Source organism: Sinocyclocheilus anshuiensis, unplaced genomic scaffold (assembly GCF_001515605.1).
Source record: "Sinocyclocheilus anshuiensis isolate Anshui unplaced genomic scaffold, SAMN03320099.WGS_v1.1 scaffold590, whole genome shotgun sequence".
Classification (NCBI taxonomy): Eukaryota; Metazoa; Chordata; class Actinopteri; order Cypriniformes; family Cyprinidae; genus Sinocyclocheilus; species Sinocyclocheilus anshuiensis.
The window spans coordinates 1,524,771-1,551,846 of NW_015544192.1; the positions used below are offsets into that span (position 1 = coordinate 1,524,771).

Consider the following 27,076-nt stretch of genomic DNA (forward strand, 5'->3'; position numbering starts at 1 on the left):
CATCCATTATAAAAGAAATCCACACGGCTCCGTGGGGGTAATAAAGGCCTTCCGAAGCAAAGCGATGAGTTTGTGTAAGAAAAATATCCATATTTACAACTTTATAAACCTTAATCTCTAACTTCCGCTAACTGTCGTATGCGCGTTCACGGGAGAGTGGCGTCCAGTGGATGATGTACCTCACCTTACTCTGTTCTAAAAAAAAAAATTTAAAAAAATTTAAAAAAAATCCAAGAGAAGAAATTGAGCATTTTAAAATAAAATTCCGCTATTCTTATTTTCAAAAAAATCTGTCAAGAAAAAAAAAAACACTGGAGGGTGCCATTTATGTCATATTTTGAGAATGCAAGTACTGTATATTGCATTAGATTTCTTTCATGAACCACAACAAAACAGGACTGCACTTTAAACTTTTAATCCAAGCAAACCTTTACCAATACTTTCGGTTTATTGGCTACACATCATACAAACTGGGAATGTATCAAGTATAGTCTATGAAAGTGCAAATGACAAAGCAAGGTTAATGGTCACATTTCCCCCCCAAAAAAAAGGAAGAAGAAGATATAGAATACCACCACCATAAAAACTTCAGTTAAAAAAATAATAAAAATGATGTAAAAACTGGTCATTACTACACAAGATGATTTAATCGAAGGTCAAAAATGTAAAAACTGACCACCAAAATTTTTCATCAAAAAAAAAAAAAAAAAAACATACACCAACTGTAATCACATCATCTATTCTTTCTTTCCGCTTATATCACAATGACACCTTTCTAGAGCGATAGACCTTTATAACTGTAATGTAGTAATAGAGACAATCAAAACATGGCAACCTGTTCAGTGTAATAAAAAACATGAGGCTGTTGTTAACATGAACCAAAAACTATCTACCATTTTAGCAAGTGAAGGTAGAAACTGAATTTTTTAGCAATTCATGAGTATGCAAGGTTGATTGCATTTGATTGACACAGCAAACACTAACATAATTAGGTAACGTATATAAATAAGAAAAAGTACAAAAAGGCACACTGATGAGCACAGTAGAATTAAAAATAAATAAATAAATCTCTTCCCCACATCTAAGACTTTCCAAAAAATTATGTATCAGAAATAGAAATCAAGCTACTTATGACTGTTAGATTAATATCCTGGTTTAAATACACTTTAAGATCTAGTATCGACAGTGTTAAGAGTAACATTTTAAATGCATTGCTTTTTTTTGTACAAACTAAGAGATGATGTGGTAACCGATAGCATGTCACAGATGCTCTCTATAAATCTTGTTACATTTAACCTGGAATATTCTTTGAAAACTCTCTCCGTTACTGCACAGTATGTTTTGTCAGAGAGGGTTTAATAATTTTTTAAAGGGATAGTTCACCCAAAAATGAGAAAAAATAGAAAGTCATTCTCATATACGGCATATGTGGCCAAAGTGACACATCTGTTAAAGGGATAGTTCACCCAAAAATGAAAATTCTGTCATTAATTACTCACCCTCATGTTGTTCCAAACCCTTAAGACCTTCGTTCATCTTCAGAACACAAATTAAGATATTTTTGATGGAATCTGAGAGCTCTCTGTCCCTCCCATAGACAGCAATGTAATTACCACGATCAAGGTCCAGAAACGTAGCAAGGAGATCGGTAAAATAATCCATGTGACATCAGGGGTTCAACCGTAAATTTACGAAGAATACTCTCTAAAATGGCGCTAGGGTGACGCGAATAATGACAGAATTTTCATTTTTGGGTGAACTATCCCTTTAACAGATGTGTCACTTTGGCCACATATGCCGTATATGAGAATGACTTTCTATGTATATGACTGAGTTCGGCACACAAACGAAATAAGAAAAAGTACTGTTGTAATCTCTCTATTGCTTCAGAAGACCTGTGAAGTGTCTTTATGCATATATGCGTTAGCAATGAGCCCAAATGAAATACACAACACAGGATAATCAGAGGTATTGTGTAGTAGTCACAATAGATAAGGTAATAAATGTCATAATATTTTCAGGAGTGTAAATTTACATGAAGTGTAACCTTTTGGAAGCGAACAAGGTCTTCTGCAGGACAATCTGTTTTTAAAGTTTTTAACAAGCAGTAACCGTTCAAAGATTTCAAAACACTCCTCATTTATAACATGAGATGTGCATTGTGCACTCTGCACTTGCATTAAATGTGACTTACATTAAATGAAAAGAACATTAGTGTTTTTAAATAAAGCAACAAATTGGCATGGCTAAATAGGAGAGCTGTAAAACTAAAAAGCAAAATAGGGCAAAGAACTCATAAAAGGCAAAACGTTCTTATCTTAATTCTTATCTCACACTTGTTTCACAGTAACTGTAAGAGCCAAGAAACATTGGATTGATGCTTTCATGTATCTTCTTCTGAACATAAACATTCCTTTTTCTTTTCAGAAAAATACAACCGTCAAGTCAAAAATTCATCCATTTAATTTCTGTTCATTTGAACTTATAAGAAAGAATGAATTTCCAATCTAATACAGATGGAGCTTTCTCTCATGGCACCCACCCACAGCAAGATTTCGAGAGATTGCCAAAGTGGCATCGATTGGTTTGAAACAAACACCTTGTAAATCTTAATCTTAAAAAAAAGTATGTTTACTTCTCCAATCATTTAGCACGCTTAAACCTCACCTATTTCTTACAATGGACTGCAAGCTCATATTCAGATCTGCTTCCATCCAGTCAACACAACAATGGTTATAACCAAGGCCCAACCTAATTTTTTTTTTTCTTTCGGATGTACACCGCAATATGGAAGAAAACATCTGTCGCTACTTCCATTTCATTGTGACTTTAATACTTCACAACATTCACTCATAACCGTGTTCTTATGTGCACAAAAAAGGTTGTTACACAAAATTTCCACCTGATTACTCACAACAGGTATGCACATAAATTTGATCTTACTGTCTTTCTAATGTTAATAAATCCAGATTATTCTACATAAACATGTCAAGCCATTTAATGGCTTTTAAAATACAAAATAATAACACATTTTTATGCAGAACCGATTCCAGATCTAATGCTTGTAATTTTTTAATGCTAAATTTTTGGTTCTCTTAGTTGTTCAAATGTCCAATTACATGTAAAACTTTTCGGCTTAAACCATTTCGTGTTTCTAAGGCCACCAGGACTGATTTTTACATACGTGTGCAGTTTTAGTTGGTTCTAAATTTTATGCTAAATGTAGAAAAAAAATCCAAGTACTAAGATATTAATGAATTTTCTGTTCAAAAACATTCATACACACAAATACGGTTAGTGAATGAGACCCACTCTTCTCTCATCACCTTGAATCTGACCACATTTTCTTGTTTCTTCCACCAGACATGTTGCAACACGCAACCAAGTCCCGTCTAACCCCACTGCACCTTGTTCACTCTTCTCCATTTCCGAACGTGCAGTTTTGATTTTATTTAGTGTTTTGGCACAATAAGAGCACTCAGTTGGTAAACAATAATTTGACTTTTTCCTCACACAAGGTGCACTTCTTCCTCCCACTCTAAGGAGAGGTCAGTTACCTGCAGATCCTGATCAGTACTGCTCTCAGGACGAACTGTGTTAGGGAGATCTACACTGCTGCCCGTACCCTCCAAGTCTGGCTCTGCTTTAGGAGGTTGTGCATCATCAACACATTCTAGTTCCAAAAGTTGCGATGCCATCATGCCTGCGCTCTCTTTCATTAGCGATAGGGAACCCTGCTCAGGACTCCCCACCTCATTCTCCTCATCCTGGGCTTTGGCAGGTTGTCCCTCTCCAAAAACGGGAGGCTCAGGACTGGCATCTGAGGTGGCTGAGGGAATCAGTGCAATGCTCTGTGGATTCATATCATGGAACCAGGCCATAATGTTGCCAAGCAGGTTGGCATTGGTGGAAGGGTCCAGGCAGTCTGGGTCACTAGGGGTGAAGGCGTTACCCAAGGCATCAGGGTAGGAATTCATGTTAAAGGGTGTATAGTGGCTGGTAATGTTGCCCAGTCTCATAAGGCTGTCTCCCAGCTCCAGAAGCTCAGAGCTGCTCCTGGAAGCTCGGGGGGGATCCCCAGTATGGGGGGCAGAATCCAGTCTAGAGGGCAGAGAGGAACCACTGGCACCTACAGAGGCATCGTTACTGAGCACATCCTGAGGCTCAGGGTCCAAGGCCAGCCCGGACTCCTGTAGGGACAGCTGAATAGCCAACAAAATATTGGGGTCATCCTCATCCAGAGACCCAAGTGCCTGAGGAGATAAAAAGGGTTCAAATTCTCAATACATGCTCTTTGACTCGTTTTTGAGTGAAGGAACTACGCCATCGTTCAAACATGTGGGGTTTTTTTTGTTCGTTTGTTTTAATAAATTATTACTTTTATTCAGCAAAGATGAAAAAAAGTGACATTAAGACATTAATAATGTTACCTAATATTTCCATTTCAAATAAATGCTGCTTTTTAGCCTTCAATTAATCAAATAATTCCGAAATAAATGCATCACAGCTTCTATAAAAATATTAGGGAGCACAGCTGTTTTTAACATTGATAAGAAATGTTTCAGCATGTCAGAATGATTTCTGAAGGATCATGTGACACTAGAGACCAAAGTAACGGCTGCTGAAAATTCAGCTTTGCCATCACAGGAATAAAATACATTTGAAAATATATTCTAATAGAAAACAGCTATTTAAATTGTAGCAACATTTCACAATACTGTTTTAACATGCTTTTGATCAAATAAATGCAGCCTTGGTGAGCATAAGAAGCTTCTTTCAAAAACATTCAAAAAATCCTACCAACCCCAAATTTTGGCAGTGTATGTTTTTAAGTGTTGGTTCATGTTTAAATAGCATATAAAATGTTTTCTGGTTTATGAAAATGCATATTTATTTAATTTAGCATTTTTGGTTGACTAAATTTAGGTTCCATTTTATAGTAAATTTGACAAATGAAAACATGAAATAGTAACCAGATTATTTTAATCAAAATACAAAAATATGACCAAAACAAATAATTGTGCAAAAATGAACACATCACACGTTAGAAAATCTTTACATATAAACAGTATATTCACCATGGAGATCCCATGTCTTTGTGTACTGCCTCCCTCATGTGTTTCTGTAGACACAAGTTGGACATACATAAATTTCTTAGTAAACTTAGTAACACTGACATAAAGCAGCTCTTTTAGTTATTTCTATCCTAACATTATGTGGGGTCATTATTGCCGTCAGGAGCTGTACCTGAAGTGTTGTCACTGGAGTCATGCGGTTCAGGGGTGTTACTGCGGAGGCTGTGCAGTCTGAGTAGGTCTCCTCTACGCCGCTGCCTGTGTCTCCGTCTGTACTGGAACTCTGAGTATTCCTGCAGGAACCATCATCCTCAGTTTAATTACAATAATGCATGGTTTCTTGTCAAGGAGCAGTTATTAAGTAATGGACAGATCCTTAAAAAAAATGGACAGACTCTCACAGGAATACTGATTAACTTTAATATTACAAGCAATTAATAAAATGCCTATTTGAAAACTGTGGCCTGTGTCTCTAATCCATACTACTAATATGGATTAAAATAAAATACAGAGACCCTACAACATATTTGGATACTTACATCACACTTGAAAATTAATTTCTTGGAATTATACAACAAAACGTCTAAACATGGTTTTAGTGAAAATGTAGTAGAGCATGTTCATGGTTAATACAATGAACTACACCGGTGGTTATTCTGCAAGGACACTTGTATGAATTTACAACCTGACAACAGTTTATAATGCTGATGTTAGTTTATACTTAATATGTAATTATCCATTGCAATAGAATTTATACTTTTTAAGTGTGATTGAGTGTCCGAATCCTTTTTGAGGCCACTGAATTATATAAAAAAATGGAAAAAAACAATATTATAATAGTTTTGCAGTTGTTAGAAAAACTGAATACAGATCATTCACACAGGCAAACTGAATGCATGACAAAGCAACCTCCAACAGTGTACACATTTCAAGAATGGTGAAGTTGACCACAGGACAGGAATTCTGGTTTATTTAAGCATTTGAGTTGAGTAACGGCATAGTCCTTTATCTGGAATATTCCAGGAGATGACCAGCCTTAACAGCTAAACACCGGATTACATTTATTTTAGCAGTATAATATCTATAATGTCAGAGGACATATGAATGACTATAAAATTAATGCTGCAACAAATTTTGAAGAATATTTTGTTATTTTGTCTTCAGCTGTACCTGCGGCTGGCCTCCTGGATTGTAATTGCTCTCACGCTGTGCATTTGATCCCCGTACCGGGTGATTCCTCACCATCTTTGGACACAGAATGAGATTCAGTGACTGCTAGTACTTTACAGCAACACACAACTCTCTTACATTATTACAAGGACATCCCAGAGGATCAGAGGGCATTAACAGTTTTGTGAGCTACAACTCTGGCTGGCTGTGTGAGCTTTGCAATAGCAGAGGTTAGTTAAAACAGAAGAAAAATGTAAACACAGCAACAGTGATGCAGTAATACCTCAGGAGAGGCAAATCCCAGATACTCCCAGTCCCACGTCCCACCAGCAAAACTGCAAAAGTGGAAAAAAGTACTGTGGCTGTAGGGTTTTATTCCTGTTTGTATAATATATTTTGGACATGGTGCCAAGGTAATATCATGTTTTTGAAGACATTAACCATATTAATATAATAATATTATAATAGTATTACAGTGCAAGTTACAAAGTTAAGTTTTTTTAATATAAAATAAAAACAATATATAATTCCTTTACTATAGTATTAATACCATTTAATATACTATATAATAATAAAAATAATACATTTATTTTACAAAACAGAAAAATTATAATACTTATGGCTGTCTTAATTTCTTTGCTTTCAAACGTTAAACCATCGAGCTTATAAAAATGGTGTAAATGGCAGCACAAGGATTTACCTGCGGCGGGGAGCCTCGGGAGAATCATTTGGAGCGACACCTCGAGCCACAGAGGCCAAGAACTCCCGTCTCTTCTGCTGCACCAGATACGTGGCACTGATGATCTTATGGCGAGGGGTGCGGAGGTAAGGCCTGTTCACCTTCTGAGCAAGGTCTTCGGTGACCATCTCTAAATCAGTCTGCACATGTTGGAGAAAGACGAAACACAACAGCATGTTGTGCAAGAGAAGGTTCAACAGAAACAAATCATTGCTTCTCTTAAGTGGTGAATAGATATCAATCTCAGTACCTGCATAAGTTCAAATATTTCTTTCTTTGTGCTTTTGGGCTCCAAGAAGAAACTATACGGATAAGAGCACTTAAGGATGCGTCGGGTCTTGAGAAGTTCATGCACACCATCCTCAATGAAGGTGGTGTCAGGTGGAGCTCCTTCCCCTTGAAGAAACAGATACATTGCCATTTTTACATATTTAGGCCTATTATTCAAAATACACCACACACCTGTTTATAAGAACATACTACATCACCCTTAAAACTAAAGGCACGTATAGTGCATGTGAAATATGTTCTACTCACTTCCAATGAAAGCTTTGCTCAGTTGTTCCATCTTTTCTTTGGCTGTTTTCAGGAGTCGTTCTTCTAACTAATGTAAAAGAAGTACCTTTGATGAATGATTGTCAACAAACAGTGAGCCAATCACTCAACTGGAAAGTTTTAAAGAAATTCATTACATACATATTCCTACCTGGTAACTGTGTTCATGATTCTTGTATCGTGTGTAATAATGCATAAAACGGTCAAGTTCCTGAAAACGTTTGTGCTTTTTTTCTACCTGCGAGGACACAAACATAAAAGCAAGAGAGACTTCCTGATGGAAATTCAAGCTCATAACCACATATAAATTCAGAACAAAAGCACAGAACCTGTTTTGTTACTTTTTACACATGAGAAATATGAGCCTGGAAAGTAAACGTTTGGTGTTTTGAGACTTTCCTGCCCTTTATTCACTAGCACCATTCACAGAAGTCCACAAACAAATCACAAAAGATCCAAGTCAATGGCTGTCATGTGTGTAATGAGTACCTCCACAGTCATCTCCTTGGACTGTTCCTCCACCTGTTGGATGACCTCGTAGCGCGTGCAGCGATAGTATCCTCCAGTAGAGGAGCTGTGTTTCTTCCATTCCTCAAGACAAATCCAGCAGAAATCATACTTGCACTACAGAGAGATCCAGATGAGAAAGTAGAGCAAAACAGAACTCATCAAACAGGATCAAGCACTAAGCAGCTATAAAGTTGATTTAGAGATTGTTTTGAATTATACAATCAACCCTGACTGTCTTATAAACCAGCAACAGATTTCAATCTGTGTTAGTAATCAACAAAGTTGTGTACTAAAGCAACCATGGGCCAGATAGTACGAGATATTTTATTTCACAATATAAATAGCCATCCAGGCACGAGTGTGCATTCAACATTCGTTTTTGTGAGCATGTGATGTTGCCTTTCCTCCACGTGCTGGTGGCGTGAATAGCTTCCCCTGCCCTGCGCCTGTCACTCAAAACCTTAGTCAAGCCTTCATTAAGAAAATAACAGTGAGGCTATGGCCTCAGCACTGCCTTTGTTCAAACACCTGCCTCTGACGTCAAAAGGCCGTTTTGCATCACACATACATCTTGTGTCAGGGTCAAACACATTCAAACACACTCATATGATATCTGTAAGAGATTTTATAATTCCGACTTTACATTACATTGTACATTATAGAACAAATAGTATGTCAATGTCTGTGCATATGGACAAGCACATTATGACAGAAGTTAGTTATTTTAAGCCTAATAACATCTCAAAAAACATCAGCTTAATATTTTCAGTCTGTTGAGTTTCCTTTAGCTTAGAATCTAAAAACTTCAAAATTGCTAAATTTGAAAATTTTAATTTATTTTATCTGTTAAATAAAATAATATACCAGTCCTTTAATTTGATTGACCAAGCAGTTTTCTAACAGTGCTGATATTTCTTATAACAATATTATTTCTTATAAATAAAATAGCTGGTCATGTTATGTTTAAAATGCAATTTACTCAACATTAATTGAGAAATTGTATTAAAAATATTGTTTAAAAATAATATTGCAATCACTATTATGCTGTTGTACTGAATATCACAAAACTATTTATAAAAAATATTCTAAAAAAAATCTTTATTTTCTTTCAATTAACTGATTAAATTGATGTTTTTAACAATAATGGATAGCATGCCGTGTTTTTATATAGTTAAAAACAAATGCACTCATAGGGTAAAAATGTCCCTGATTTTTAATTCTAGGAGCCAAATATTGGTCCTTAATAAATGCGCCATTCATGTGCGATTACCAACTTCTCCGTTGATAGAATACATTTTCCAACATCTGATCTTATTAGTCGTCACTGTATCAGCTGATAATCATCAGACAGTCACAATTTAGCGGGCTGACATTCTAATGGATGTGAATGTTTTTGTTCAGGTACTCCATTCTGTACTGACCTTCGCGCACTGCATGTGATTACAGCCTTCATTTTTCTGGATGGGGGATTTGCAGTTGGCACAAGGTTTAGAGTTGCTGAGTAGCCACAGGCAGTTGGCAGCATCTTCATAGGCTTCACTCACACCAGCCACTGCTCAGAGACAGAGTGGAGCTCGATATTAAAACCTACAGCAGCAGGTTATATATCATGAACATCCATTAAGTAAAGGTGCAGGTCAAATGATCATGCACGGTAAAGATTAAATGCATGGCCAGGAAGAATAATATATTCAGAATTTTAAAAATGTGAAAAGTCTGGAGCTCCTACATTCTTCAGGCTTCATTTCAGACACTTTCTGCAGCCACATCTTCCATGTCTCACAGTCACAGGGTTCATGAGCATCCCCAAGACACTCCCTGAGAAGAAACCCGAGAGATAAACATTTACAGTGCTTTGATGGCAATTTCGAGGATGAACATTAGGATTATCCCATTGAAATCAAAAGAAACAATATACTGTATTTTAAAGAAAATAACATTCATTTTTAAGACCATTAAGGGTTTTTATATCCACCAGACCCCTGAGCTCTCATTCCTATAAAATGTACAAAAAAGTAAATGGGGGGGGGGGAAAGTACAGTATTATATTATGTACAAGTTTAATTGTTTTTTTATTCACTTTTAAAGTATTTAGTTTTTCTATTCTTTTTTTATTTTTGGTTTTAAGTGTTTTACTGCATTTGTTAATGAATTATTGTATTACAGTAATGAGAATGAAATCACAACAAAGAATAAGAATTTCAAATCTCTATAAAATGTGAGGACATATTATACTAATGCAAAGGAAAAGGGAATAAATGTGCTTAACTGATATTAAAACAGTGTCAAAACATAAAAAAAACCAATAAAAAAAAAATCACGATGATCCTTAAAAATATATATTTTTAAGCAAACTTTCTGATTTTTAGGTACTAATATGCACAATTTAGAGGTAAATTAGGTAAAATTTTTGTACCTTACCGCCCCAGAGATAGCTTTGTGCCTTTTTTCTGAGAGTGTAAATAAGGAGACAGCTGGTTAACGTACCAGCAGAAGAGATGGCCTTTGCCACAGTCTACAGCAGGGGCTTTGAGCAATGGGAAGCTCAGAGGGTCAGATGCTCCAGGGCCTGGCCTAGACAGTCGTACGGCTCTTTCACATCTGGCTACGGGGCACCAGCGAATGGCAGGATTATTATCCACAAAAGCCTGGTGACGAAAAAAGAAATGTGGTGAAACTTGCTCTTTGTTTTGGATGACGTAAATGACCCAATATCCAAAACCAATTTTAATCAGTAAATCATACAAATCAAATCAACGTGATATTTACCCAACAATCAAACATTTGACTTCTGAAAAGGTGTGTTTACAAAAGCTTTTTTTCCTCAAACAAGCACCGGCATAAACTCAACCAACAGCAGGATGCTGTCAGCATTTTGATTCAAAGCCAACGTCAGACAGTCTATGATAAGAAAAATAAAATGGCAGCTTTGAAATGGTTTCTGGTGCTTTGTGAACTGCAATTGTACCTTAATGTCAAACTGCAGGTAGCGCTTATCCATCTCTCTGGAGACAACGCTTTCAATTACCTCCACAGGAACCAGCTGGAAGCAGTCATAAGCAGGGCAAAAGATGTTATGTGCTTCCCCTTCTTGGATCTTCAGATTCAAAAACCTGACATCCAGACAAACAGTGTTCAAAGACTATGAATACATGGATCATAAACAACCTGCAATATAGTGCTTTTTTTAGTGGAGGAGAATTTTCTCTATTCATCCACAGGATTTTAAAAATGTCAACAACAAAAAAACAAGTTTTGAAGCGAAAAACAAACAAAAAAATTTTTTCTTTGATGGAAAGAACTACTCATCACATAAAGCATTGCAAATGCCATGATTAAATAGGAAATGGTCAAATATATATCTAAAACATAGTCAGTGATTAGGAGTATAAAACAATATTTGACGTTTATTGCTATTCCGTTTATAAACTATTCCAGCATGTACACTACAGTTTAAAGGTTTGGGGTCTGTAATATTGTTTTAGGTTTCTGAAGTCTCTTATGCTCACCAAGGCTGCATTTATTTGATCAAAAACCAGCAATATCTGTTAAATATTATTATCATTTAAAAACGTTTCTAGATGCCATCTTAACGTTTTAAATTTAATTTATTACTGTGATGGCAACACTGAATTTCCCAGTCTTCATGCCACATGTTCGGTCAGAAAATATTCTGATATGCTGATTTGATGCTCAAGAAATATTTTTTAAAACAGTTGTGCTGCATAATTTTTTTGTGGAATCCATGATATATTTTGTTCAGGATTCTGTGATGAATAGAAAGTTGAAAACAACCGTGTTTATTTCAATTTGAAATATTTTGTAATGTAAAAAATTCTTTACTGATCAATTTAATCCATTCTTGTTAAATAAATGTATTCATTTTTATTTTTTAATCTTACTGACAACAAACGCTGTAGTTTAAGTAGTTACCTGTAATGGATACATTATTAAGAAAAACATCTGATATGATCTGAACTTGTGATTTAAACAAAACTTCTATTCCTTACCCTTCCCAGCATGCCCTGCAGAACACGTGCCCACAAGACATATCCACAGGGTCCTCAAACACCGATATGGTGCACATGCAAATCCCACACTACATGGGTACAAAAACATTGAGCAGACTGTCAATATTCTTTTCAATATTTGTACACTGAATGATAAAGAATGAGGATCATAACGTGATGCATGGAGATTAATCTAACCAGGGCAAGGCCATCAGTAGGAGACAGGCTGATCTCATCAGGGGAGGTGACAGAGGAGCGAGTTGTTCTGGGAGTTCTAGGTGAAGGCAGAGTATCCCAAGCATTGTAGCCACTCGGTGGGGGAGTTGGCATCTGAACACCTGAGCGCTGGCAGCAGTCCTCTGCATTAGACATCCAGTCCTCTAGAAGTTTTTCCCTGTCCCAGTCTTTTCAGTAAAAAGAAGGTTTAAACCAGGCCATTGGTTCAAATAGCTGTGTATAAAACATCAGATATTCTGATAGGCTCTGACAGTGCCACAGCCAATCAGAAGCAAGCAAAGTGTGGACAGACAAGTTGCTTGGAGCAGGATCCTGGCAGCATAACGCCTGTTTAGGACATGCGGCAGTTGTCAGCTATATAATGATCTGAGAGAATTTGCGATTTGCTATTTTAATTTTCAAAAAAATATTATATTGAATCCACTTCCGTCTCTTGGAATGTATGAATGTGAAATTGGTGCCAACTAGGGGTGTGCGATATATATCGTCTGCGATAATATCGTAATTGTTGTTTTAACGATGTGCGATTTGACATTATCGAGTATTTTGCAAAAACCATTCAAAACATCCCTACAGAGCGCACGCATACATTACGTGAAGTCTAGACTAGTGCGTGTGCGCATTTAGTGTGTTTTCTTTCACTGCATGATTCAGGCACACTCAGCAAAATATCGTCTAATCATCGTTATCGATAAAATCCCATAAAATATCGAGATATAATTTGTCGTCAATATCGCACACCCCTAGTGCCAACTACTTCAAAAAAAAAAGTAAAGATTAAGCATGGAATGTTCTGGTTTGCCCAGTAATAAAGTCGAGCCAGACCCGTTTGCTTGTAATATCTTCAAGAATGAAGGGTCTTGGATATTGGCCAAATTTGGCATATTTCTTTAATTGATCAAATGGATCAGCTGGCACAGTGACAGCCCTCTGCAATATATTACCTCTTCATCTCTTCACAAATGCGTACTGCAGCAAAACTATGGTAGAGGGATCAGACGGTACTTATAGCATGTAGTCCAAAGTGTTTCACAGAATATTATGAGCACAGTAAAACCATTAAGTCAGAGACTTTTCATTTGTGTTCACAAAATCTAAAAGATTTTACCCAACTACCTCAGGATTCACTTGTGATGCCAATTACTGTAAAAAAAAATTGCTGCATACCAACCCAGTGATATCATTGGATGAATGGAATTGTTTGACTTCAAAAGTCGCTGCAGTAAATTCATACCGTGAGCTCGCAGCAGGGCCTCGGCCGTGAAGAGAGGAGCCTGCAGCATATCCGCCGTCTCCACTATCAACATGTCTTTCAACCGACGCAGGTCTTGCAGTTTCAATCCCTCATATGGCTGGAGAGAAAAAGAAAAGAGAATAACAGGTTTGGGAGAGAGAGGGATAAAGATGAGAAGTGTGAAGGAAAGAGGGTGTGAGAGGAGAAGTGATGGAAAGAGAACTAATAAAGCTTTTCCTTTTAAACTTCTATATTGCTCAGCCTGTCTGGAACAGCAAAACGAAGCAATCATGAGTCTGCTGCTGGCAGTTGGGTCTATCCTCTTTCAACTGGTGCCCCATCCTTTGACAGTACATTACCAAGTTATGATTTATCTTGAGCTCACATCCTCAGCGCATAGCACACAGCTATGACTAAAGAAATAACGGTGTACTCGCACACGCACAGTGACCGTTAGTTTCTTTGTTTGTAAGGCTGCAAACTTCCGCCTATATTATATATTGGGCAATAAATTGATTAACAAATTTAACAAACAGAACAATAAATTGAAGTTAATTACAAGATATGCTGATACATAAATTGAGAATAATTGCATAAATCAATATTTGCTGAGAAAACCTTACACAAGAAGATATATTATTCTATAAAATATAATATTTTATAAATATATATATTTATACGTCGGTCAAGGGCGGCATACTCTGCTTCTATCTCCTGAGCTCCGGCATCCTGAGAGAAAACCATCTGAGACTCCAGACTGAGCGCCAGTTCCTTGTGATGCCGTTTCTCCGTACAGTCACACGGCGTCTCCCTGTCCTCGTTCTCCACGAATAAATCTGCATTGTTCTTCACTAACAACTGCAAAACACAAGACTAAAACTTAGTTAGTGGCTTCACTGAGTGATCAATCCTAGTGTACTACAATTAAACCAGAAAAGTAATCTTGCATGGTCATGGAGTCTGGCCACAGTCTAATAGAACTGAAACTGAACTGAGGCTTTGCATCAAATCAACTGAAAATACTGTAAAAACACATACACAACTTGGAGGCCTGAACTATGTAAGAAAATAACAATCTTGTTACCTCGACACAGTTCTTCATGCCAGCCGCTGCCGCGTAGTGCAGGCAGGTGCTCTTTTTGTTGTCTGTGGCATTGACGTTGGCTCTCTCATACTCGCTCTGGTCCAGCTTGGCTCCGGTCCACTGCAGGATCATCTGGAGGCACTCAGCCCGCTTCTGTTCATCCTCCTGGGGGCGGCTGATCCGCGGCTGCAGTGCCCCCTCACTCAGCAGGATCTGTGGGCCCATGCAAAGCAGGTGCAACGCAGTCTCATTGTGAACGTTGCACTTGTTGGGGTTGCCATCTTTGGAGAAAAGGAAAGACCTGCAGGAAAGGAACTAGAGTAAGTACAAACTGTAAATCAGAAAAAAATCTGAATTACATTTAAGAATACAATTTACAACAGCAAAACACAAACAGTAGATGCAGCGAAACTAAATGCAAAAATACTGTACCCTAACAGTCTAGTTTTTGTACATATTAATTTTGTGCAAATTATTTTAATTCCGACTTGATTCTTTAATGAATCCTGTGTACTGATCTGTAAACAGCTTCATCTTATTTATTGAAAATAACTGCATAAAAACAACAAATCATTTAAAAAAAACAGGCATCACTATAGCTTACATAAGCAAATTTTGCTCAACACAAAAGCAATATCTATCTCCTTGAATTAGATCATAACTTGAAATATTTATATGAGTTATAGAATATTCCAACATTTTTAAGATTTTATTAGATCTTGTGACTTTTTCAGGCCTGATATTTGATTTTTCCAGAATTAATTTTTTGCTTGTCCAACTTGTCCAGTCTATTTTTGAAGTAAGAGCAGGCACGGATATTTGTAACTTGAATATGTGAGGCTTCCAGTTATTTTAGCTGTACAAAAACAATCCATTACGCTACTTGATATTGCAAACAGGTATTTGTTATCATGCTATTTTAATTTACTATTGTAATCATAAACACACCGGTTTTACCATTTACTGCACTCTGTTGTTCTTCTATTTATCTACCTATAGTAGCTAAGGAATCAGAAGTACATTCACAGGAAATAACATACTTCTGCATTGAACAATGAGGTGGAAAGAATGACGTCATATCCAGTTATCGAAATTCATTGATTTTGCATGCTCAGAACCTTAAGGGTGCCATACAATGAACAGGAGTTATGCATCATAACGGTTAACACTTTGTGGATGACGGTATGTTGTATTGCCCAATCAGCATCCAAGACCAGAACTATCACATATATTGATTTTATAAGCCTCTATAAAACACCTCAGGTAGAAGACGACCTTTGTCTTCCTCCCAGTGGTGGCATCTACCAAAATTTCATAACATATGAGAGTGCATTAGGGTCATAACAATATTAACAATGAAAATGTCATGACTAGAGATCGACCGATATATCGATTTACCGATATTTTTCCCGATATTTAAGCATTTTACAATAATCGGATATCGGTTTTGTAATATCGGATTCACCGATAAACGCCGCCATCTTGTGGATGTTTTGAGAATTGCGCGCAGGATCATCATTGCAGCGCATCTGAGGGGAAATAAGACAACAACAACGGCGTGCACAGGTACTTGATTTACTGTAGTTAGTAAACTTTATTTAACATAACAGCCATTAACGCACAAATTAGATATATTACATAAATGCCTGATATGCAGTTTATGCAGCTTGGCTTGAAGAAATAGAGACGAACTCACGGAGTCATGTAAGATAATCCGTCAAGTCCTGTCCTCGGTATCGGTTATAAAATATCAATATCGGTCAATCACTAGTCATGACACTGTTCAACACAGCTGGAGGCTGCAGCGTCTCCCTACCTGGAGGTAATTAGAAAGACTAATATCATTTTCAGGCGATTACTAGCGGGAGCTTCAAAGTAATTCATAACAGGTTTGAAATACACCATAGAATAGACTTAGGGAAATGTATAACCTTGTAAGCTTTAAGAGTGAATTTAGTGATTGCATCCAGCAGGCTTTAATGTCTTTTAGTGGAAATGACTCAGCGAGCTGTTCTGGGAAGTCTGTGATGTGAATCGGTCAATGGGTGTTTATTAGTTAATGAAACTGAAAACAACAGCTCTAACTCCCTGCATTCCCCTAACCCTGCTCTCCAACTGAAACTGCACCTGGGAGGCCTGAAAGACTGGTTGAACTACCACAAATTGACACAGACACCTGTTAACTATGCGACTGTTAAATCTAGTGAGATGTCACAATAGAACCTTATTGCAATAATGACGTAACCACATCATGAAATGCAAAGCCAAGCATTTAAGCTGGAATGACACCAATATCCAAAGATAATGTCTAGACAAGCAGGTGACAGACATCTTGTGCTTTGTTCTGCTGTATGCTCACTAATGAAAGTGTGATCATTATAAAAACAAGACCAAACAAAGGGTAAACATACGTTAAGCCAAATGCCAGAGATACACACATTTGGCCTCAAAAATTCTGGGTGTGGTCTACACTGGCAGGCTGTTTTTCCAAGAATCAGTAGCAGCCAAAAAGTGAACCAGAAGTCCAGTTACAAAATACAGAACTCTGGTATTAGCTTTTAAATACAGAACCACTTCAAACTGGCCGTTCTACCTTGGGTAGTGGTTCGAGCTAAGGTGTTTGCAGTTTTGTCAATATCTTTGTTTTCAAACTAGGATACATGTAGAAGCATTGTTTGGCCTTGCAAGTTTTAATTTGACTGGCTGAATTTGAAAGTCTGCCTGGAAACAAAGTTGTGCTCACAAGGTACCGGATTCATACTAGTACTTTCAAGAAAGGAGTAATAACTATTAGACTAATTTTGCCGGGTTAATGGCATCAAACCATTAAAATAAAGGCTGTGAAATCATTGAGGTTACTAGTTGTGTGCTCCAATGAGCTGTAAAATGAAACGAGGAAAGTGAAAAGGAAAGAGGAGGCACAGAGAGTTCTCAGTAGCTAGCTGTCCTAACTGGTAATTACCAACCATTTTCTCAGAGGGGTGCTTTAACTACACTAAGTCAGAGTTGGATTCAAGGCTCCAAGTGGTCTTGACTCAAATACCAAGCAATGGAATTCAACAACCATGCAAAAATAACCTTGCACCGCACAAAAACACTACGGACTCCACATAAGCTTCCCGTTCCATGCATATTTGCTTTAGGTCCTGTCTGTTAGGGGCCAACATGGGAATGGTTATTCAGTGTTTCTTGTTCTCCCTGAGGCAACAACCCTCTACAAATGCTGCTATGCTGTTTTGGTTTTCCCATTACATGAATAGAAGTCTAACAGTATTATCCCTCTTTGTTACGCTACATATTGATATTAAATGGGTTCATATGTTTTGCGCTGACACATACACCATCGTTCAAAAGTTTGGGGTCGGTAATATTTTTTTAATGTTTTTGAAAGAAGTTTCTTACACTTACCAAGGCTGCATTTATTTGATCAAAAATAATTATATGCAAACATATATATATATATATATTAGGGGTGTGCGATATATATCGTCTGCGATAATATCGTAATTGTTGTTTTAACGATGTGCGATTTGACATTATCGAGTATTTTGCAAAAACCATTCAAAACATCCCTACAGAGCGCACGCATACATTACGTGAAGTCTAGACTAGTGCGTGTGCGCATTTAGTGTGTTTTCTTTCACTGCATGATTCAGGCTATTAAAATGCATTTAGAATGATCACAAATTCAAGACATGATGGCAGAAAATTTATATATTTATACCACTTCATATAGTTATTCAATTTCACACGAAGAGTGCCGTTTATATATATATATATATATATATATCAAATATGCAAATTATTATTACAATTTAAAATAGCTGTTTTATATTTTAATATATTTTAAAATGTGCTTTATTCCTCTGATGGCAACACTGAATTTTCTTGAAATTTCTTGTCATTCCTGCAGTCTTCAGTGTCACATGATCTGTCAGAAAGCATTCTAATATGCTGATTTAGTGCTCAAGAAACATGTATTATTATCATCATCAATGTTGAAAACAGCTGTACTGCTTAATATTTTTGTGAAAACCGTGGTAAATTTTTTCAAGATTTTCAATTAATGGAAAGTTCAAAAGAACAGTGTCCATTGAAGCAGAAATCTTTTGTATCATTATGTTTTTACAGCCACTTTTAATCAATTTAATGCATTCTTGTTGAATAAAAGTATTAATTTCTTATTAAAAAAAATATAAAAAAATCTTACTGACCACAAACTTTGGAACAGTAGTGTATAATGACTACAAGCACCTCATAAAAAAAAAAATCTAATTCGTCATTTATTTAGCTTCACATAATCACGAATAAAATTAAATACTTATTTTAATTTTAATTATAATTTAATAACTAATAATAATATACATTTTAATAATATGTTTTTCTAAAATGTTAAGGATCTGCTTTAAATAGTGTCACTCTTACATTAAAATTTAAGGTGAACAATCAAAACTCAACCAGTAGAGGCTAATGCTTGTAATTCAGTGCCCAATCATTCGCAGGCTCATACCTGATGAGGCGAGTCATGGCATGGCGTGAGGCGTAGTGCAGGGGTGTGTTGTGTTGATAGGGCTCCCCATAAGATGTGTTGGGCTCCAGAGCCTCTTTAAATTGAGGGTTGTTCTCATAGAGCTGGCAGGCCAGGCCTTCGTCTCCACTGATAAGTGCTTTACGAAACTTGGTGGCGGTATTCCCCATGGCAGGAGCTGTAGTGGGAGCCGCAGAGCGGCCCACATTCAGTTTTCAGCACTCAGCCAGCATGAGAGTGGATGGGTGGCATACCACAAGTCCTGTAAACACATCAACGCAATCACATTGTCTGGGATCTGTTATTCACTGTTATATCATGGGATGGAAAATCAATATGGAAAATCAACAGTACCATATTGCAATCTCTATTTAAAAATTTGACATCAGGCAATCAGCTTTTGGTCCGAATGTGATACATAGTAGGGCTGCACGATTAATCGAATGCGATTGTCATGCGCATTTTGATAGTAATGCCGGTTCTGTAATCAGCAGAAAATTATCATCACGGGCTTTCAGATGGCTCTTCTGCAAGGCGTATTTGGAGTTTCAGCGCGAGAGCGCCCTCTGGCCTTTGGATGGAGATTTACTGCTGATCACAGAACCGTGCTTCACTGAAAGATACGCATAACAATCGCAGCTTCTGTCGAATCGCATTCTCTATTCCATTTCGATTTATCGTGCAGCCCTAATACATAGTCTCAACGCCCATCACTAGTCCATTACCTTCACCTCAAAGCTTGACTCAAAAATAGTGTTAGGCTTAAATCTAACGTGTAAAATTACCACAAGCATTTTCAAATGGAAATGCAAAAATCTTGCACAAATAACAACAAATAAGACTGGAGTGCCATTACTGTTTGTCGTGATCAGACCCATCAATAATCTTTCTGGACTCTGAACTTAATCTATGAAGTCTGAACATTTTGTGACAGGTGACCGAGTTGATCAATGAAATCGACTGTTGGGTTTGCACTTAAAAAAAATTACTCAAATGTTTCGATATTGCCAAAGTGTTTACACATTTCTGTGAAATCAACCAACAAATGGCTTAATTAGGGGCCATTAAAACAGAATGGTTAAGAATACATTTTTGTGTTTAAAAACAAGACTTAGGGTAGAAGAATGAAGGTCTCGAGAAGCATTTTTTAGAAGTTGATCTTTTGACTTGAGCGCTGAGTTTTTAGAAAGCTGTGTAATGTATGAGATGCTGCAAAAGATGCCAAGCATGATCGCAATTGTCAAATACGTCCATAAAGCGCATGTTTGCATAGAAAAACAGTAGAAAAGCAACACAAACATGCTCTGCGTGAACAGTCCTTTGCTTTAGAACATATTAAACAGTAAATAATTATACAGTGCGGCTTTAAATATAACTCTCATAACCATCTTGTGGAAATCCCTAACGTAACAAAACCAGTCTGCTTCACAAAATGCTAATTTGCATATGACCACATTGTGCAAATAACAATCTTGCACAGGTGTCCTTATCTGATCTTATTGTTATCTGATCTTATTGCCTCGTTTTGCTAAAAAAAAGTACAAGTACACTTAGAAAGAAACCTTTTTAAAAGGTTACATGACCTGAGGGCTCTATAATATTTCATCAGCAAAACAATCCAGTATGCATCACGTCATGCTCTAATAAATCTACTTGAGAGGGTTGTGGGAGAGGAGAGGGTGGCAGCAGGTGCACTGATCGGGCACGAGTGAGTGGGAGCTTCGACCCGTTTTTTTAGGTCATTCTGTCTGCTCGTTTCCTCACTCATATTCATACTCACTAATCTCACTCACATTCAAAAAAAATGTCTGCAGAGTTACATCAGAAACAAAACCACATTTTAGAACTCAGAAGGATCATTATAAACACACTTTGGGCTTGTGGTCGAATGGTTCATTTTCAGGTGGGAAGTCTGAGAATGCAGAACAGATGAAATAAGAGCAGCACTTGGCAGGTACACAAAGAGAGGGAAACGTTTCTGTTCCATAAGCTTCCCCCACACTAGAGCTCAATCATTAAACATACTGTGTGTCCATTAATAGAAAAACTCCATTTGCATTCATTTTACAGGCAGTGGGCTACTTTTAAACAATGCAGGCTCTGTGGTACAAGATGATCCTCAACTGCCGTTTTCACTTTTAACAATGTCTGAAACTCCAAGCTAATTATTTGCCATGACTGACAACAGCATGCACTAATCTGACATTTAAAGTGACAGTACCAAAACGTTATGATTTTTTTTTTTAACATGGAAGACAAAAGGTGAAATGTGAAGGACTCGGTGAATATTCACTTTCATTGCATGGTTACACTTTATATCAGGTGGCTTTAACTACTATGTATATACTGTACTTATTATGTACATACATGTTGGCTTATTGTAATTACATTTAAAGTACTTTCATTAAATGAACACTTGTAGTTACACTTGACTTTACCCCTAACAATAACCCAATCCTTATCCCAAAACTGTAACTCTTCATCCTTACTCCTAAAAAGCAATCCATACCTCAAACTTCGGGGAATTGTCCAGAATAACATGTAATTACATCGCAAATCCATAGTCTAGTAGGTATTTAATGTTAGTGGATATTAGGTAAGGCCACCTAATATAAAGTGTGACCCATTGCATATTTTCCCCATTTAACAAAAGCGAATGGTGACATGGCTGACATGCTGCACAACATCTCTTTTTGTGTTCTTCAAAATAAAGAAAGTCATGCGGGTTTGGAACAACATGAGGGTGAGTAAAGAATGACAATCTTCTCTTTGAGTTTACTACCCCTTTAACAATACACAAAAAGACAACATGGTGACGAACTAAACACATAAAACAGATTGCATACGCTGTTTACAGATTACTTAGTGGTTTCGAAAAGAAAGCAGTTACTTACAATATTCTAACAGATACAAAAGATTGTTTCATGTAAACCATCACAATGTATAAACGCTGCATACTAGCTCGGTGAATTGCTTATTTGTTTTCAGTGGTGGAGGAGTGGGTTTCTTTCTGGCAGTTAAATTTCTCATGAAGCAAAATTGCAACAGTTCTCTAAGAATAAAACTGGACAGAGCATTCAACAAAAGCTCTGAATCTCTGCCTGTAGTTTTTCAAGGAAGCATTTACTGTGTTGACAGCTGATCAGCATCATCAGTTCAGTTCATCATACCGGTCTATGGCTGACAGACCCCTTGCATTAAAGCCATCTACCCACAAACACGTTTGATAAAGCAGAGCTTTCATTTTCGACACTCCTAAACTGGTCAGGCGGAGATTTCGACACCAAGGCGTGTTGACATGAGCGATCAACACACAAACAATCTCACACGTACCTCATCACTGATTTGGACGTATCCACTAAGCGTCGACACATCAAACGACCAAAAGCTTATATCAACATTGTTATCGGACAGAAGACCTTCGATCATGTCAGAGATTATGTAAAAAGAAATGATAAAGAACTATATAATCATAGGGGTGGCGCTCGTGGCTGTGTTTGCTGGTCATGCTCTCATTTCATAGGACAATAATCTGCGTCTCCTTCGCGGTTTTAACGGTAGATGAAGGACCGAGTTTAAGAGCCACTTACCGCCACCTACCGAGATGAGGCACAGTCTCATATTATCTAATATCAAGGTCCACCCAGTATCTTAAAGAAATTAATGTTACAGTAAAATTAGTTTTAAATCATATACACTCACATGAGTCATATCAGTGCCTTAAATTATTTAATTTGATTTTTTTTAAACAATAAACATAAACACATTTGCAAAATCCAAATCTGAAATAAAGATTTTTATAAATAAATATGAATAATTATTTGTTTAAACATCAATAACTTTAGATTACTCATGCACAAAACTACATTTTAGTCACAAATGCGGTTTGTTCGGAAAAAAGTAACAGATAACGCATTTGTGCCACCTAAAGGAATAAATCGACTCCGAATTATCATTTAAATTTCAGTCTACTTCGCGATAAGTAGATTCTGACGAAATATAACTGAACCAATCTGGATATTTAAAATGTAGATATGTCATGCATTTGTCAAATGATTTTGATGGAGGACAGCGTCTTTCCCTTTAACTTACAGGCAGTTTTCATAGGCCTCCATTCTTTAATTAGGGCACATGTTTGATCACTCTTTGATTTCATTACTATTTCAAGCAGCAGTCAAAACAGGTCATCCGTTGACGACAGCAGATCTGCTCCAGCTACACTGCTTTCTTTATGGTTTGTACACATTTTGCCCCCTTTGGACCTTATTAAATTATATATTACTGGAGGATATTCAAGTTGACTCAAATCACAGGCTTACACATTTTCTGCATTAAAACTGTTACACCCTTTGGTCTATATGCTTACCTCCTGTTAGGAAAACAAAAGGAGACCGAGTATACCTTGATGCTGGGAATGGATGTCTGTGACATTTACATGCCTTGCTCGAATTTCTCAAATTGATCCATCTGCATCACATGAAAATTAGTAAAGTAACATTATCAATAAAATTCAGGACTGCTTTGCTGTGATTTGCATCATTTATTTCACATACAGGTAGAACATGACAGATTTTTTTTTTTTAAACAAGCACAAACGACAAAACAAAAACCAACAACAAAACACAACTCATGTGGACATAAACTGATAAGTTCACTGGTAAACCCAAAGATATTGCCAGTTTCTGCTGACCGACTTGTGCCTGGCATGCCCATGATTCATACTATAAACATTCAAGCCACAGGGCATATAGGAAACCTGTCTGATGCTAAGAACTTATTCTAACTAATAATAAGGAATAATGGCAATTATAAAAGAGGGGATCATAAGATTTATGAAAACATTAAAGTCAAACGGACTCTGTAAGATAAAATAACACTGAAATAATATATTGAAGAACATCTATTTAGATTAAAAAAGCAACACTCACTACTTTGCAAACAACTTGTTTAGATATCATCACACAGAAACCATTTTAATCCATTTTCAAACGTATACAAGCAAACAGACAGAACTGACTATAGCAACCATGTTTGCAAACTCATCTTTCAATTTTAATAGCTAATCAAGGTTACTTCTTTAATATCAGCAGGCTTAATCCACCACGCTGCTGCATAACTGTGACCTTCCATCTTTTATTATTAGGTCGTGTCAGTAAACAATACTTTTATGCTTTTAATATGGAACCTGAAATGTATATACATATGCAATCTGAGACCCCAGAACACTTGAATGTGTTTGGTCACGTAAGTGGTGGATGATGAGGTTATGAGGTGGATAGGGAATTAGGGAGGATTGAGGAAGCTATTTAAAGCAACTGGAAAATATTATCGGCCGTCTGGAGTGATTCACTTTGATAAATTGATGTCAAGAGCTTAGTATCATTGATTATTATACAATAAAATACTCAAATCTAAAGCTGCTTATGTGTTATATGTTATGTGTTATGTTGTTATTTAAAAAAATCTATTCATCATTTTGCATAGACAGATTTCACTCTGGCACAAAATGAAATCATCTTTTCTCATTCTGTGTAATTGTTTCAGAAGAACAAAGCATACTGGAAGATTTGAATGATTCATTAGCGTAGTTTATTTGAGCCATTTTCGCTTGCCTTTCTCATATTTCTAGTTAAAAAACAAAAAAAATCCAAAGATATTTCAGCACAAGTATGATTTGCAGCATCCCAATAAAGCCCCACCGCAGGCATGCACCATGGGACTAGCATGCAGAGCAGCGCAGCGCGAGTCACTCCAGACGGCACCAGGCTCTCACTAGCTTCCTCCACCAACACCACAGATGTGCAGCATCTGAACTCTCCCGAGTTCTGTTACAGAGCTGTCTAGCAAAATGTTACCTTTACCGCCTTGCTTATTGAGAGAAAGAGACAGAAGAGTAGGGGAGAGAGATACTGGATAATGGTTTAAGATGTAACACGTACAGGAATGTATAATGAAAGTTAATTAGTCTTCCTTAAAGAAAAGGCCAAAAGACTTTCATGGAATATTATTCTATGTACGAATGCCACTTATAATATCACCTTTTTAATGAATGTCCACTAATGTATGAAATTACTAAGAAAGGTGTGAGATGACATGGTATGCATGTGTTGCATGTTCACAGTATGTACAACTGAATGTGCAAGCGCATGTGTTGTAGGGGATCATGGCTGTTTCCTGTGGGAGAATGGCAGGTCGGAGGTGAGAGAGGTCAGTGTCTAAGGGTCACAGTGAGCTAGAATGAGGTCAGACTCGGGGCAACTGCTTTTCAATGAATTCCTTCACAGCAGACATCTCCTGTAAAGCCAATCAGAGAGTAGTATGAGTGTTAGAACTTGCATGAACAAACAATATAGTTTTACTGTAACCACTGTACCACATCAAAGATAATATTTTGCATGATTTCAGTTCAGACCTCATCCTGTTATTAGTTCACATGGAGTGTCGTATATAGAACAGGAGTTTGCTTCCAACTAAATCTTGCCATTCTTAGCAATAATTACAGTACACTGTCAGAAAAAAGGCATAAAAGTTGTCACTGGGGTGGTACCCTTTCAAATGATTCACCTTTGTACCTTATTTACCACTGAAGTATGGAACATAAGTACTTTTATTACTTTTATTCAGCAAGGATGCATTCAATTGATTAAAAGACAATACATGAGAAGACAATAACAATAAAGACATGCATAATGTTAAAAAGGATTTCAATTTCAAATTAATTATGTCCTTTCAACATTCTAGTCATCAAAAATATTGAAAAACATGTATCACGGTTTCCACAAGAAATTAAGCAGCATAACTGTTTTCAACATTGATAACAATAAGAAAAAAGGTTTCTTAAGCACCTAATCAGCATATTAGAATGATTATCTGACACTAAAGACTTGAGTAATGGCTGCTAAAAATTCAGCTTTGCCATTACAGGAATACATTACATTTTAAGATATATTAAAATAGAAAACTGTTATTTCAATTGTAATAATATTTCACAATATTACTGTTTTTTTAATCAAATAAATGCAGCCTTTGTGAACATAAGAAACTTCTTTCAAAAACGTTAAAAAGTAGTGTAGTAATACACAATAAAGAACTGCTATTCAAATGAAGACATATAGGTAGGTCTAAAAGGATTCTACAGATTTTTTTGTTTTTGTTTTTGAAGGAGAATCTGTGAAAGCCTGCATGATTAATTTGAACATGGTAAAACATGTTAAATGTAGGTTTCTGTGAGCGTAACAGATGAGTCTCACCTGTGGACAGGAGCTATGCATGAGACCCGGGTAGGTGCGGAAAGTGACATTCTGAGGAGAAATTATGGTCTTGAGCTTCTCTGCTGTCATGGCCCCGAATTGCACAGGGATCATGGGATCCATCTCGCCATGACACTGCAGAATGGGAGTGTCCTTGTTTCCACTCCCACTTGCAGCCTAATGGATAAAAAAGCAGATCCATATTGATAGACATACCCATTTACATATATACATATTTATCCTCACACAATCTCACTGCTGACATCTTGTACCTGTGGGAAAGTCTTGTGAAGTGGAAGCCAACAACTAAGTCCAACAACACCCGCTAGATGCTGCTGAGAGGTCAGAGAGGTGTAGAGAGAGAGAGCTCCACCCTGAAGATCAGACATCAAGAGAGGAACTGAACCGCATCTGCAATGTCAGCCATTTGAGTAATAGTAGAAAATTTCAGGATGGATCACTTACCTGAGAGAACCCACCAAGAATGATACGACTGGATGGTATACCATTCTTTACCTCATGATCGATGATGGCCTTTACTATTGAAGAAAAGGAGTGGTCTATACTTAGTGCCACATAATCAAATTTCAACATATAACAACTAGGGCTGGGCGATATGGGCAAAAATTCATATCTCTGTATTATAATTCATAAATCTGTATTTAATAAATATATATATATATA

General features: G+C 36.8%; 2 protein-coding genes across 3 annotated transcripts in view; both read right to left on the reverse strand.

Moving 5' to 3' along the window:
* Positions 1-1,723: 1,723 nt before the first annotated feature.
* On the reverse strand, positions 1,724-22,660 carry LOC107696581 (ankyrin repeat and IBR domain-containing protein 1-like). The gene is made up of 20 exons (XM_016496993.1): positions 22,476-22,660; positions 19,125-19,404; positions 14,615-14,915; positions 14,210-14,388; positions 13,531-13,652; positions 12,258-12,463; positions 12,060-12,148; positions 11,018-11,162; positions 10,537-10,697; positions 9,779-9,867; positions 9,471-9,601; positions 8,029-8,163; positions 7,691-7,777; positions 7,522-7,588; positions 7,235-7,380; positions 6,946-7,124; positions 6,529-6,580; positions 5,248-5,368; positions 5,079-5,122; positions 1,724-4,253 (listed from the first exon to the last, which is right to left on the reverse strand). Exons 2-20 carry the CDS (start codon positions 19,310-19,312, stop codon positions 3,510-3,512), a joined length of 3,186 nt encoding a protein of 1,061 aa, XP_016352479.1. The 5' UTR covers positions 19,313-19,404; positions 22,476-22,660; the 3' UTR covers positions 1,724-3,509.
* Positions 22,661-23,710: 1,050 nt separating this feature from the next.
* The window catches only part of LOC107696570 (acyl-protein thioesterase 2-like), a 9,742-nt gene continuing 6,376 nt past the window's right edge, over positions 23,711-27,076 (reverse strand). For both annotated transcript variants that reach the window (XM_016496981.1, XM_016496982.1), the window contains 4 exons: positions 26,858-26,931; positions 26,665-26,766; positions 26,393-26,569; positions 23,711-25,436 (listed from right to left, as the gene is read on the reverse strand). In XM_016496981.1, the coding sequence (XP_016352467.1) occupies positions 25,386-25,436; positions 26,393-26,569; positions 26,665-26,766; positions 26,858-26,931 (404 nt within the window). In that variant the 3' untranslated portion in view covers positions 23,711-25,385. The remainder of the gene's footprint in view (positions 25,437-26,392; positions 26,570-26,664; positions 26,767-26,857; positions 26,932-27,076) is intronic.